The following is a 15,663-nucleotide window of genomic DNA, read 5'->3' on the forward strand; positions in this document are numbered from 1 at the left end:
TTCTCCTTTGTTTCTTTTCACCATTGAAGTGTCATTCTGATAATGCCTCATAAACCTTTGCTTTTTTAGAAGTTAATTTATTGTAAAGTTGTCATTTTAGCTATTAAAAATAGAAATTTAAAGTGTACTTCAATGGCATAAAATGATATAACCATTATACTGAGAAAGCAGACATTCTTGGGAAGATGTTAGCATTTATGAGAACAGGGTATTAAAAAAGAGAAGTGGTCATATTTTCAGAGCTCTAAATTAATATAGGTATTAATTTAAAATTACAGTCCTTAGTTTTTCATTTTCAGATACTGTTTTAAAAGAAGACCTTCCCACCATCAGACTGAAAGAATGTCAATGTAATCTTTGAATTGCGGTTCAGACTTATCAACAGTAAGCTTTTTCTTCTCACCACTAGTAGAAGGTCACTTTGTGGGTGTGCTGGAATTAAGGCTTGCTAGTTTGCATTTTTAAGCTTGAGATTCTCCTTTCTTACTTGTCATGTGGATCCAAAGCCAAACTAATAACTAAGTCTTGTATTTGGTCAACCTTAATTTAAGAGCCATGGATTACCACTTCACATCACACCGACTAGCTAAGGTCAGGAAAAAAGCAAAGTATCTTACGAGTACATTAAGGAATTTTGGTTTACTCATTTATTTTTTGACTATTTGGGACATTTAGAAATCAGCAGAAAAGAATGAATTCAGGCCCATTTATTCCCTTTAGAATACACAAACATATGCACAGGCATATATATAGATATACCTAATATGTACATATACTAGCATATACTTCCAGTACTTGATGTTTAAGCAAAAACACTCCCAGTGTTTTGTTCTCCACTATATATTAGAATAATTATCCCAAGAAATGGACATTTTAGTCCAAACCCAGTTTAAGTAAGATATGAGTTTATGATTTTGAAAATTCTTACTGCTTTTATATCCAGTGAGTTCCTAGTTTGTAATTGTTCTTGCCCATCTTTCCCTCAACACTGGCTGCTGACTCAGCTGAGAATTTAACGAAGAAACAGTCAAAACTGCCTTTGTTATAGCTGTTGAGCACACATTTCTGTCTTTAAAATGCATGTGCTCTCTTGCAGTTTGTGATGTCTGGTTGGGGTACAGGTTATTCATTTCGATGTGAAATTGTTGACTATTCACGGTCACCTACAGCGTTGAGGGTAAGTTTCTCTTTGGAAAAACTTGTAACTCAAAATTAATGTTAAAACTTCTTGGACTCCATTTGTAACAATGTGAATTCAGAATGAGTAAGTGACTCAATTATTAGGATATGTATATTGAAAGAAAAGCTAAAATTTACCAGCTAGAAAGAATCAAAGTCGGGTATGTTATTTTCTGTAAAACTTAAAAGTAAATTCATATCTGGTTCCTCAAACAATTTTAAAAAGAATTATAATATGATCCAACAATTCCACTTCTGTGTATATATCTAAAAGAACTAAAAGCATGAACTAAAAAAGGTGTTTGTACACCCATATTCATAGCAGCATTATTTACAGTAGCCAAAAAGTGGAGGCAACCCAAGTGTCTATTGGCAGATGAAAGGTTAAACAAAATGTGGTGTATGCATACAATGGAATATCATTCAGCCTTAACAAGGAAGGAAGTTCTGACACATGCTCCAACATTCACAAACCATAAGAACATTATGCTAAGTGAAATAATCTAGGCACAAAAGGACAAATACTGTATGATTCTCTTATATGAGGTACCTAGAGTGATATCCAGAGACAGAAAGTAAAATGGCCTTTGTCAGGGGCTGTGGGGGAGGGGAGGTGGGGAGTTCTTTAATAGGTACATGGATGGGTACATCTATGCATGGATGGTGGTGATGGTTGCACAACAGTGGGAATGTACTTAATGCTGCTGAACTATACAGTTAAAAATAGTTAAGATGGTAAATTCTATATTATATGTATCTTGCCAAAATTAAAAAGAACTAAATATTCCCCATGTAAAAATAAAACAAAATAAATTCATATTTATGTGTGTTTTTGCAGATGGCACGCACCTGCTGGCTTTATTACTTCTCCAAATTTATCGAGCTATTAGATACTGTGAGTATGTAGTCATTTCATTTGGTAAATGTTTGATCTTTTGATGAAAGCAATAAACTAGAGTTCTGTTATCCGATAACTTTGGTTATCTCTCTTCTTCAGGCAGACCTGCCTTTTCTTATCAGTAATATTAGAGAATGGATAGGATAAACTTATGTTTCAGTCATTTGCAAACTCCAAAAGGTGTTCTTATGTATCTACCATCTGTTTAAGATAAGCGTGTAACTGTCACATACACGACAAAACTGCATCTATATGTAGATGGATGACAGTTGTGATGGGAAGCAAGTTTAGGAAGCAAAGAGCAGAGAAAACTTTACCTTTGGTCCTTCTTACAAAAACCCTGTGTCATCCATACTCTGTTACGAGGATAAATGCTTCAAATTTTATAAATTTACACAGTAATATTGTTGCCCTGGCATAGCAGTAATTTTGGAAATATCAAAACTACCTTCAGCTGCCCTCGTAGTCCTCTCTCTGCCTGGGAATAAGCTGATTTTGGGTGACTGGACCCTGGGAGAAGCAAGTGCCATAGACTAGGGTCCATAAGGAGAGGAGAAAGTCCTATGCCTTTGTTTCCAGAGTAGGAAAGCTGTGTAATTATTGTGTCTTTGTGGCATGTGGGTCTTGGTTATCTGGAAACAGTCTTGGGCCTAAGTGTGTTCTCTCTTCAGAATATATAACAAATCTCAACATGCTTTTACCTTCTCAGGTGACTACACATCTTCTATAATAATAAAAGCATAATATGCTAATTAGACTAGATGTCCAGAAGCCGGGGCTGTGAGAGAAGCCCAGGTCCCGGGTGCTGGCAGCCAGGGGAAGGGAGGCCTACTCTTGCACGAATTTTGTGCATCGGGCCTCTAGTAATGTTATAACTGGAAAGGATTTTTGTGAGCATAGAACAGGGGTGGGCAAACTATGGCCCACAGGCCGGATCCGGATCCGGCCCATTTGAAATGAATAAAACTAAAAAAATAAAAAAAGACCGCACCCTTTTATGTAATGACTAGAGATCCGGTGCACGAAATTCGTGCACAAGGGGGTGTCCTTCAGCACGGCCTGCACTCTCTCCAATCTGGGACCCCTCGGGGGATGTCCGACTGCCAGTTTAGGCCACATCCCTCTCACAATCCGGGACTGCTGGCTCCTAACCACTTGCCTGCCTGACTGATTGCCCCTAAGCGCTTCTGCCTGCCTGCCCAATCACCCCCAACTGCCCTCCCCTGCCAGCCTGATGGCCCCAACTGCCCTCCCTGCTGGCCTGGTCACCCCCAACTGCCCTCCCCTGCAGGCCTGTCACCCCTAACTTCCCTCCCCTGCAGGCCTGATCACCCCCAACTGCCCTCCCCTGCTGACCATCTTGTGACAATGCAAGGACCACCTCGGCTTTTATTAATATAGATGTTTACTTTGAATTTATATTAGTTCATACAAACACTCCATCCATGCTTTTGTTCCGGCCCTCAGGTCCAGTTTAAGAACCCATTGTGGCTCTTCCAGTCAAAAAGTTTGCCCATCCCTGGCATAGAATCACTCCTATTGTTCTCAAAAATTAGCATGCATTAGCATCACCTGGAGGGCTTGTTAAAAACACACAAGCCCCTTAGCCTGATCCCTAGAGTTTCTGATTCAATAGGTTTTGGGTGGAGCTCAAGAATTTGCATTTCTAGCAACTTCTCAGGTGATGTTATTACTGTTGGTTCAAGGTCCACACTTTGAGAACCCTTGCTTAGGCCAGTGATTGTCAACTCTCATGGTGTAGTCAACTTAATTGCATTAAAAAGCCAAAAGCCTGGGCCCCAACCTCAGAGACTTGGAGCTAGGTGGTCTAGAGTAGATACCAGGCATGGCTATTTTAAAAAAGCTTCTTGGACATTGTAACATGCAGCCAGGGTTGAGAACTACTGACCTGTTGAAGTCCAGAGCTCTCAGTCTGAAAATACTGAGGTTCAATGACTTACCCAAAGGAATGCTGCCACTGATAGGATCTCAGATTGTTGTCTTATGGCTTTTTCTGCACTATGCTGCCTTCTCTCATGTGCATAAGCAAATGCATTTGGCTTCATTGTTTCTGCTTTGCATGTTCTCAGGTCTAGCTTCCATAAGGAAATGGTGGTTGCCTCTGTGTCCATCCTTAAACCACACTTTTTGAGATACTCCTACTAGTACTTTTGTTTCTGCTACTCTGTTTAGTCCTATATTTCAAAGTCTAATTCATTGTTGCTCTCCTGAATTTTGAGTATCTTTTTGGACATTTAATTCTGCTTTTGAATATTTTTTGGAAAAAAAAAATTTCCCTTCAGATTCTTCCTATTCAATGTGTTTGTTTGTAGAGCTTCTGCACGCCACTCGGGTACATTCAGTCTGGATGGTGCCTTCATTGCCCTTCTCATTTTTCCAAGGCAGCTTTGCTTTCTTTTCTGTCCTATTTCCCCAATTAACTCTTAAATGTTTTCATTTTTCTTTAATAATAACTTGCTAACTTTTGATTTATTGCAAGTCCTCTTCATTTGCGTAATCCATTACCTAAATTGGGAAAATGTGTTAGCGAGCAATGTAGAATAATGTCAGTCCTAAGAATTAAGATTCCATGCCATACATGTGGATTTTTTGCCAATAACATTTTCCCCCCATAATTTTTGGGCCATAGTCTTCATTTTATATCTTTGAATTTTCAAATCTGCATGCAATTTCTTTTTACCTTTTTATTGATTCTCCCATGACTAGGCATCATACCCACGTTCCTTCATACTAATTGGCTTTTGAACTTGAAGAATCAGCTGCTTCCATGAGCATTTTATAAGTCGGTCCTTTCAAAGCAAATTGTGATGTGAAATAGTTTCACTTTGTCAGTATTTTTATAACTCTAGATAAATTATTGCATGATTTTAAATGAACTTGATTTTCTTTAAATTATTTCAGATCTTTTTTGTTCTGCGTAAGAAAAATAGCCAAGTGACTTTTCTGCATGTCTTCCATCATACCATCATGCCATGGACCTGGTGGTTTGGAGTCAAATTTGCTGCAGGTAGCCAAGGGAGAGTTGGGATAATTTCTTATAAATAATAACATTTTTATATGGTATAAACACAAGATCTATCCTTAAGTGTGATTTAAGAGAAACTCAAAACGTCAAAGAATCACTTTGATCAAACTTCTAACTTCCATTATTACTTGAAACCTAAATGTAGGACTCGCACCCAGGTTCTTTTCCAACTCTCCATTCTTTAGAAAATGCGTTGACTTTGGGTACAGTCTCTACATATATTTTAGTTGTTTTCTTTGGATTTTATGATTTTCCCATGGAGTTCTATTAAATATCTTTTAAAAATAAAAATAAACAAAATGGTTTCATAGGAATGTAATTTGGTATCTGTTTCCTTATATGTATCCAGAGAGTTAGAATGTTTATCTCAAGTTCCATGTCCTCTTTGCCTTCAAATTTCTAATAACTGATACAGACTGCAAACCCCACCCGCTCTGTAACAATGTGTGATATTGCCCTTGTCCCAACTTCTTTAAGCATCCTGCCATATTAGAGGATGTTTTCTTACTGTTTTTCAAGTCAAGAATAGCTTAAATCGAAAGCTTGGCTACAGGCTCTTTTGTTTGGTTTGGGTTTTATGCTTCTGAACATCTAGAATTGAAAAAACAAAAAAACAGGAGGTTAAGTAATTTTACCTTATCATAATGTTTTAAGTAAGTGATATTCCCAATGACATATTCTTATCTTATCAGCAAACATTGTTTTATTTATGCTAGTTTCTTAAATTTAAGGCGTCTTTAAATAGGCCTGTAGCTCATGGTAAACTATGTTTCAGCATTTCTGTGAAAGGCTCACCTCTATTAGGCATTCTGATTCTGCAAGACTTAAAAAAAAAAAAAAAAAAAAAAGCGGAACCACAACTGAGGAACTTTTGTTTACGTTTTAGATTCTCTAGGCTTGGGGAGTCTAATCTAGGTCTTATGTCTCAGAGCCTGAGAAGACGTTGATCAGTGGCACAAAAGAGGTGCTAGAAGCTAGAGGAGCCAAGAGGGCATTGGATTGTTCAGTACGTAAAGTAGCCCCTTGGCCAAAATTGGCATTTATCTGTAGAGCATTTTTTTAAAATATATTTTTATTGGTTTCAGAGAGGAAGGGAGAGGGAGAGAGAAAGATAGAAACATGATGGAAGAGGGAATCATTGATTGGTTGCCTCCTGCACTCCCCCCACTGGGGATCAAGCCCGCAACCCGGGCATGTGCCCTTTGCAGGAATTGAACCTGGGACCCTTTAGTCTGCAGGCTAACGCTCTATCTGCTGAGCCAAACCAGCTAGGGCATCTGTAGAGCATTTTTAAAAAGTAAGTGTAGCTGTTCTTATACTGTATGTTAATGTAAAAATTTAACTTGCACTACAAGAGAGTCTCATCTGTGTCCATTTCACGATAAAAGGTTAGCTGTATCATTTAATCTCCGTTACTTTACTTGCTTTTTTTTTCTCACACATGCATGTTGTGCCTCTCAGTTCTTTCTACAGTGATATCATTGACATCTTTTTTGTCTTGGTGAAATATTGAAAAAGACCCAAATATCCACTAATTGAATGATTATTTCTTATATGTATATAATTGTGAAATGCAAATAATATTGAGAGGCATCTTTTAAGCAGCTTGACTCCTAAATTATCAGAAATAGGTGACTATTCTGTTCTTAAAGTGTGCTAGAAAAGGTTCTTTTGCACCCTTATAATTTATTTATTCAGATTTCTTTCAGGAGACCAGAATATTATAACAACACTGAAAAATATATAAAAATAGAAAAAAGATTGGAAAGCAATACCCCCAAATATAATTATTTAGAGATATTGACACAAAAAGTGGTTTCTCTCTCCTTCTGTATCCTTCTCTGTATTTTATAATTTTTTAATATTGTATATCTGTTCATTCCATAATGGGAAAAATATATTTTGTTTGAAGAATGGAGTTGAGCACTTTTCTAATTTCTATCTTTGAATCCATTTCAAACAAACAATGCTTTCAATAATGAAAATTTAAACACATGATATACTTCACTTTTTCAATGTTACTATGTTTATGGACCTCAAGCACTTTGTAGTGGGTTCATTTTCCATTCCTGAACCCCTCTTCTGCTTTACGAAATGTAAATATTAGGAAATAATGTTTTTTCCCCTCTCATGTACCATGGATTGGCATTTCTGTTCAGATCTTCATGTGAACTCTAGTATACACATGTACACCTGATATCTATTCAGTAACAAGCATAGAATAAGAGCTGAGGTATTTCCAGAGATATGGTTTGACATTGGCTTCCATCCCTCAAATGAAACTGCCCATTTCAAGCTGTTCTTCCAAAATCTTGAGCATAATTGATCTCTATCTAGGGTTTAATTTCCTGTTGGCCTATTGCACAACTCTGGGATCATAGCAATCCAGCTTTTCTTTTGAATGTGATGAAAATATTTTCGTGACATATTTCTATATTAATTATGCACAAATTCCCTTCTAGATAAATGGAGAATTATAATAATTAGCCAGGTGATTATTTTTCCCAAACCAAAGGAATAAAAGGTGATAGCGCTAATTGTAATTCATCCTGAGATGTTTGCTTTTCAAAACTGTTATCACAAAGAAGAAAGCAAGCTTAGAAAATACTTCTTAGAGAAACCTTCCAAAGAAGATAGGAAAAACATTACTACTTAACATGTGATTATTCTGTGAACAAACTCATTAAAATAACATTGGAAAATAATCATAACTAGAGAAAATAAGCAAGTTTATTTTGATCAGTAATCCTTACTAAACACTCTTAGCTACACCAGTACTTTGTTAAATTCCTGTCCATGGGATCCTTGTTTTAGAACATTTAAATGATGAAAGCGTCTGAATGGGAACATGGAATGCTTATACCAAAATAGGGGAGTAGTGTCTTAATGAGACTGGCTCTGATGCAGTTGGTTATCAAGGGTACAGTAGATTTCTTGTGTGTTTATAATCGTGAGACACAAATAGAATTGAGAGGTATTTGGCTTATCCCTGTTAAGCAGCTTAACTCCCAAACTAGCAGAAATAGACACCTATTCTATTTTTAAAATACCCCTAGAAAAGGTGTTTCCACACCACTATATTTAGTTAAGTTTCTTTTGGGAAAGAAGACTAATCCAAATGTGTATAATAAAAGTTGTGAGGCTGTTAATAAGCTTTATTAATTCAGTTCCTTCTGATTTGAAATGTGAGATAATTAAAGGATTAGCTAAAATTTTATTCAGGAAGGGAAAGTTTATGAAGGGACAGTATATCATAAATGAGGCATTGGAGGAATATTTAAGCTACTTAAAAATAATTATTTAAAATAGGTTATTTTAAGGGAGTACTTCAGCAGTGGTATATCTAGAATTGCTGCAATTATGAATGATTATTAAAAAGTAATTCGTTTCTACTATGCAACAATTTTTATTTTGCCTTAAACTTTCTGTAATTCCTAGTGTCTATAAATTTGGTCCTTCTTCTAACACAATCAGTCCAGATTTGTGAGGTTTTGTTTTATTTCTGGAATTAAAGAATACTACAATAAAGGAAATAGAATATCTTGGAGAAGAAATTAAATTTCAGGCCAACATTATTAGGCTGAATTAGGCTCTACATAAAGAATGCAGATTCTTCTAGAATGTGCCACTTTGGAAAGAGATGCGAGGGAAGAGTTTTGTTTTTTTCTCCCACTACCAACTATTCACCCTGTCCCCCTCCCCCTGTACTACTGGTCCAGCCAAAGGTAATTGAAATGATCTTTGCTTACATTCCCCCAGCATTCGTTGCTTCTATTCTAAATTAAATGTGATGAGTAGGAGCTATGGGAAATTAGAAGATGAAAACCAAGATAAGATGGCACCATTCATAAACATCAAATGAAAGCAGTAAACATAGGTGGTTTAACAATAAAAGTTTATTTGTATTTTGGAAAAACAATAATTGATTAAGGCAAACTTTGGGTAGCTTACTAGTAAAAGCCAAAGTTTTGTGGTACTAAAAATATTTAATGAAAATTGATTGTGGAAAAAGTGAATTTGATTTCATACAATGACACTTGCAAAAGTATTCTTAGTGGGGTTTTTTCATAATAACCCAAAATGGAAATAATTCAAATATCCTTTAGTAAGAGAATGGATACATTATTATGTATTCATGTAGTGTAATACTACATAGCAATAAAAAGGCAAACTACTAATATACACACCAACATGGATGAATATTAAAAACATGTTGATTGAAAGAAAGGCACAAAAGAATATATCCAGTATAATTCTATCTATATGAAGTTTAAAAGCAGGCAAAACTAATGGTTGATTATAGAAATCAGAATAAAGTTTCATTCTTTGAAAGGGGATATAGGTGCCTTACCTGGTGTCACAAATGTTTTGTATCTTGAATTCGGTAATGTTTACTTGGGTCTATGCATATGCACACTTAAGATTCATGTACTTTGTGTTAACCCTCACTAAAAATGAGCTTGATTACTATTATTTAGTAATATACCATGTTAACTTAACTTCGATTGTTAAAATAAAACCAAATCATAAGCCCATCTTAAGTCAAGATATAACAGAATAAGGGCACGCTAGTTTGTTTTCTAAGATTTGTATATTATATTTTACTAAATAAATGTATTATCCAGCTCCCTCTAATTTGATATCTGTTTAATAATAAGATTGATGTTTCACATAATGTGTGTTTTTCTTCCCACTAGAAATAAATGTAGTAAAATCTCAGTTCAGACAAAAATGTGTCTTATTTGAGGAAGAGTGCCCCCATTTGACAATGATTTTATTTTCCAGGTGGTTTGGGAACATTCCATGCCTTTCTAAATACAGCTGTCCATATAGTCATGTATTCCTACTACGGACTCTGTGCACTGGGACCAGCCTACCAGAAGTATTTGTGGTGGAAAAAATATCTAACATCATTACAGCTTGTGAGTAATTAATTATCTTTAAAACAATATTTGAAACAAACTAGAGTCATTTGTTTTCCCTGTGAATTAGGATATTAACTAAACAAAGAACAAAGTTTACAAAACAATAGGCATATGAAGTGTCTGGCCTCTATGTGGTATCACATGATTATCCTTTCTAGCTTATTTGAACTGTTGTCAGGAACGTTATTGACAACAAAGCATATTTGGTAATCAAGAGGCGTAGACAATTAAATCAAAATGTGTATCCATATACCATCTTTATACTATTTTGTGTATTTATATAAAATACATATTTATGATCACAGTAATCTCCAAGTTATATGAACCTCAGTAGGCATAATATTAAATTAGAAATTTCATATTCTAGATCTAAATGATCTTGATGGGGTATACCTTTGAGGAAATCATGAGCCTTCCTGTGTGCTGGCCTATCTAGTCCTCATGTTTCTAAGTCTATTTTCCTCCAACTAGGAAAAGTACTGTGAGGATTAAAGGTCTACAGTGGTGCTATAATACACACACACACACACACACACACACACACACACACACACACACAATTGACAGCACCCTAAATAACCAAACATAGGAAATGGTGAAATAAATTATTTTCATTTCTACACTGGAATATTACAAAGTCATGAAAATTATTTACAATTTCTTTCTCTTTAAGCGTCCCCCCCCCCCCATAACACACATTAGTGCACTGTCCTCAAGTTCAGAATTGCAGAGGTACTCAATTTAGAGCTAATAAGGCTTTCCAAGCATTAATCCTAAAAATATATGGCATACAATTTTTTTGAAGAGTGACCATAGGTTGAGATGCTGATTGTTTTTACATTTTATCTTCTATTAAAAGAAAAATTCTATGATCCTCATGTTTCCAGATTTATAGTCTATAATAATGTATTGTTATATTCTGCCAGTAACACTAAAGAGAAAGTGTGAATTTAGGTGTATATAGCCTGTTGAAATTCAGTTTCTATTAAAATCCTACAACTTGTTAAATGAAATTCAGCATATTTATATAATGTGTTCTCCCAGGCGAGAGACTGATATTTTAGTCTGTAAGGATGTTAAATCAATATCAGAGTATATCCTTGCAGAATTGTTTATTGTATTTTAAATTGGCAACACCCTAAAGAACCAATCCTAAGGAAATAGTGCAATACATTATTTTAACTCCTACTTTGGAGTATTATGAAGTCATAAAAATTATTCACAATTACTTTTTTTAAGTATACTTTCTGATTTTAAAATAACATATGCTCATTGCAGAGAAGTAAGAACAAAGTAAGCAAAGAGAAAAAATATGTATAATTTCACCACTCAGGGAAAATCAGAGCTGATATTTTATTTTATTCTCATCTAGCTTTTTTCCTCTATGCTTATATGTTTATACCGTTTGCATGATTTGTATTATACTGCATGTAATATTTTGTATTAGGCTTTTTTTCACTTAACATACTCTTAAATGTTGTAAAGACTTTTTAGCAATGTGGTAAAATACTTACATAGAAAGAAGAATAGATTTTTGTTCAGTATTATTCCATATTTATCAGGTATACACAATCGCATCTGCATAGAATGTGGCGGATATTGCTTAGGCTTTCTAAGGTTTCATTTCTTTCTCTGCAAAATGAGAGGAATAACTCTAGCTACTGCACAGTAAAGTCATAGAAATTTCTTAACATAATGCAAAGAAAGTTGATGATGATTATAAAAGAAACTATGTGAAAATCTTAACTGCAGTGATAACTGGATGAATTGTTATTTATTTTTATTTATAGATTTTCACTTTTCTAAAATTTCCACACAACGCATGTTGCCTTTTAGTAAGGGGGAAAATATATCCAAAAAATCTGGATATATTAAGGGTCCTTCTTAAGACTATGTAGAATGCCCTGGAACACAGAGTCTTTGGGCATCACTAAGAAGGTCCCTAAAACTGTCTCACTCCTCTCAGAGTCTCTGGCAAACAGTATATATTTTTATCTCTAACAGTAGAGGACAGATGGCAGATATGAGGAATCAGACATGCCTTGGTGCCTATAAAATTTGTGGGGCTCTAATTAGATTGTTTTTATCTCCCCAGAATTGAAATACCTAGTCTAACAACAAATTATTTGAAATTGAAACTATCTGAAATCTCAGGCCATAAGGTAGTGGTCCCATGTGCATTTCATCAATCAAAGACTCATGTCAAAGACTTGCAGAACACTTGCCCTGTTGGTTCTCTGAGTAGGAAAGGGCGGCTGCTTTGCCCAGCAACAGGCACTTTGCATAGGTCCTCTGGAGTTGTGCCGTTTGGTGGGACTGAATAGTGGTTCCAATTCCCATCTGGATTTTAACACTGTTCCACCCACTATCACTCCCCATGGAGGCCAGATTGAAAGATAAAATTCCCTAGCCAACAGTAGCTTGGAGGTGGTTGGAGAGTGTTTAAACATAAGTAGCAAAGAATGCATTAAATAATTGCTCCATTTTGACTCTGCATATCTGAACAATATTTTTCATTCTTTCATCTGTTAGGTCCAGTTCATTATTGTCACCATCCACATAGGCCAATTCTTTTTCATGGAGGATTGCAAGTACCAGTTTCCAGTCTTTCTGTACATCATTATGAGTTATGGGTGCATCTTTCTGCTGCTCTTTCTCCATTTTTGGTACCGTGCTTACACCAAAGGTCAGAGGCTGCCCAAAACTGTGAAAAATGGAATCTGCAAAAACAAAGATCACTGAAATTCAAGTACAACATGAATCTATGAATGAGACTGATATCTTGTCTTCCTTGACAATCACGAGATATTTCCATGTGCAGTGCATTTTGTATATTTTTCAAAAGCAAGAGCTTGTATTTTTATGATAAGTTATTGGGGTTTCTGATATTTGAGAGCCTATACTCCCAGATAACAGAGTCTTCTGATAATTAGAGCCTAAAGCAGCCCGTTTTTCAGCTGCTTTTAAACCTCATCTAAAGGTTTTAGTTAATACATTTTGTTACACTAAAAGGATCATGTGAAACAGTACAGTACTTTTCAAAGAAGTTCAGTGTAAATGAGAAATATCACTAGGTATTTTGAGTACAGACAGAGATCCATGCTGTACAGTGGATTCCTTCTGCCAGGTCTGAACACCTCTAACTCTGGGCTTTGGCGTCGTAGCTTGGTGACTATACTCAGAAGACATTATGTTTATTCTAGAGTTAAATTCCCATTCTAAAGAACTAACAAAATGAACATTAAGTGAATGTTGGGTAAGTTGTCATTTAAAAATCACTAACAATAGTTTTTAATGGATCTCCTGAGTAGCTGCCACCAGTTTTGCTGATAAGACTTTATCACAACCTTTTGTCATATGAAGTGTTTAGAAGTAACACTCCTTTCAAGGAACACATTGAGGCACTTAATACTAAGGTTAAGTTAATATTTTGAAAACAGGTGATTTTTTCTGATGGTTTAATGAACACTCTGCTATAACTGTCTTTCAACTGTCTTTGTATGTTTCTGGAAAGAGGTGAATTTGTCAATGGAAAAAGTACTGTATAGCCCTAGCCAGTTTGGCTCAGTGGATAGAGCATCAGCGACTCCCAGGTTTAATTCCGGTCAAGGGTGTGTACCTTGGTTGCAGGATCCTCCCCTGCCTGGGCCCTGGTCAGGGCTCCTGCAGGAGGCAACCAATCCATGTGTTTCTTTCACATCGATGTTTTTCTCTGTCTTTCCTCTCTCTTCCATTTAAAAATCAATGGAAAAATATCCTCTGCTGAGGTTTAACAAAAACAAACAAAAAATAAATAAATAAAGGTGATTAAATGTTTAAAAAGAAAAGAAAAAGTACTGTATAGTTTACTGGGAAAAATCTGTTGTCTGTTGTATCATAATGTCACTTTCTTATATGGTCATCGTTTAAAAGATTATCTTGGTTAAATATATATTGATCAGATATGGAAATGTTCATGTCATTAATATATTGCAGGTACCCTTTTAGACTACCCATCACAGTTTCCAGAGATGTGTTAGAATGGCTTATGAAGCAATTGGAGGCAAATGGTGATATAGAGATTATCCAGGGAAGATTTAGTTATATGAGTGTTTCTCTCAATAGAGAGAGACTACATAATAGGTATTGTTATGGATATACTGCATGAAAAAATATTTTCTAGATTTATTAACAGCCTGCATTTTTTAAACTTATAAATTATATAATGAAGGACTAAAATTCATTTTGCAATGTTTCATTTCTTTAAAATTGCTACTTTCTAAAATTCTCTTATTCTTGAACAGTAGATTTTTGCCCAAGAAACACAAATATTTGGACATTTAAAAATTTTCCTTATAGATTGTTTGTTCCCATTATATTTATACTCAATTTTTGAAGGACAGCCTATGCTTTTATTACTTTAAGCCAGCGGTAGCCAACTGGTGGTCCATGGACCACTGGTGTTCCATGAGGTCTGAAAGGTTGGCGACCGCTGGTTTAAGGAAACCATTGGAGCAGTGGTTGCAAACCAGTGGTCCATGGACCACTGTGGTCTGTGAGGTACGAAAGGTTGGCAACCGCTGCAAACAACTAGTACTTAAGGGCCTCAGTTATTGTGTAACACACAGTGATACTTACTGTACAGCAAAGTCTGAGTGTTTACTCACTGTAAGCTCCTATAGTTCTGTGTCTTCCCCCAGTCTGTTAATCTATACCATGGCCTTTTCACACTTACCCGGTACATAAAGTTATGTGCCTTTAGTGACCCTTAATGACTTCACTTGCTCACAATGTGAGAAGATGAGGGTTGAAAATGGGGGAAAATTAATATTTTTAAAAATAAAGAATAAAGAACAGAAGAGCAGAGCTAAAAGAAATAACAGATTTAATTTACTTCTCTCAGAGTCTCAGGATTCTTTAAGTATTTTCTTATTTTGGCTCTTCAAATCCAACTTGTGCTAAATAAGAAGGCATGGTAAGTGCTGTTATATACATACACACAATTGCCAAAGACCCCAGTAGGGTAAAGACCAAACGCAAGCAAAAATAAAAGAAGATAAAACAGGAGAGTTTGATTTCTTTCCCTGCATCCTTTCTGACTTGCATTGTACGACCGCTCTTAATCACCCTGTAGTTTTTGAAATGTTTGAGGTGCCTACCAGCTCACAGTAACATGTGATGGAAACACATTCTAAATTATACAAATCAAAGGAATTATGTTACATGAAAAGAAATCACAGCTGGCAGAAGCATCCTCCGTGTAAACACTGGCAGATAAAAATGCATCCTCTGGATGCAGAATTTGCACAGCCAGTGTTTTGTATTAAAGGGCTTTGTGGGTTACAGAGAGTTCCTATTGGGGTTTCATCCCGCTTTTCAGTATTTTATTGCCTTTGGATTTGCTTACCTAACAAATAAAGAGCCCAGTTACATAATCTGGTTTATGACATAAGGGGCTCTATGAATCCTTGAGAATATTGTAAATAAATAGAAATTTAAAAATATTAAATATATAAGGGACATTGCAATTTTCCAGTCTTAATTTAATAGAATTCTTAATTGAGTAGACTACATTGTTACCTAAATTATAAGGTTATGAGTTATATTTCTTCATATTAACGCTTATTTTTTCTTTT

The 15,663-nt window shown here is 35.5% G+C and overlaps 1 protein-coding gene across 4 annotated transcripts in view; it reads left to right on the forward strand.

The window, feature by feature from the left end:
* Nucleotides 1-13,850, forward strand: part of ELOVL7 (ELOVL fatty acid elongase 7) — a 76,768-nt gene extending 62,918 nt beyond the window's left edge. For 2 of the 4 annotated variants that reach the window (XM_059694575.1, XM_059694578.1), the window contains 5 exons: nt 1,097-1,177; nt 2,018-2,074; nt 5,000-5,105; nt 9,909-10,045; nt 12,581-13,850. In XM_059694575.1, coding sequence (XP_059550558.1) covers nt 1,097-1,177; nt 2,018-2,074; nt 5,000-5,105; nt 9,909-10,045; nt 12,581-12,790 — 591 coding nt within the window. In that variant the 3' untranslated portion in view covers nt 12,791-13,850. Of the gene's footprint in view, nt 1-299; nt 385-1,096; nt 1,178-2,017; nt 2,075-4,999; nt 5,106-9,908; nt 10,046-12,580 lie in introns of those variants that run through there. The other 2 variants (XM_059694577.1, XM_059694576.1) reach the window with 2 other exon arrangements.
* Nucleotides 13,851-15,663: the final 1,813 nt, after the last annotated feature.

Source organism: Myotis daubentonii, chromosome 4 (genome assembly GCF_963259705.1).
Source record: "Myotis daubentonii chromosome 4, mMyoDau2.1, whole genome shotgun sequence".
In the NCBI taxonomy this organism is placed as follows: domain Eukaryota; kingdom Metazoa; phylum Chordata; class Mammalia; order Chiroptera; family Vespertilionidae; genus Myotis; species Myotis daubentonii.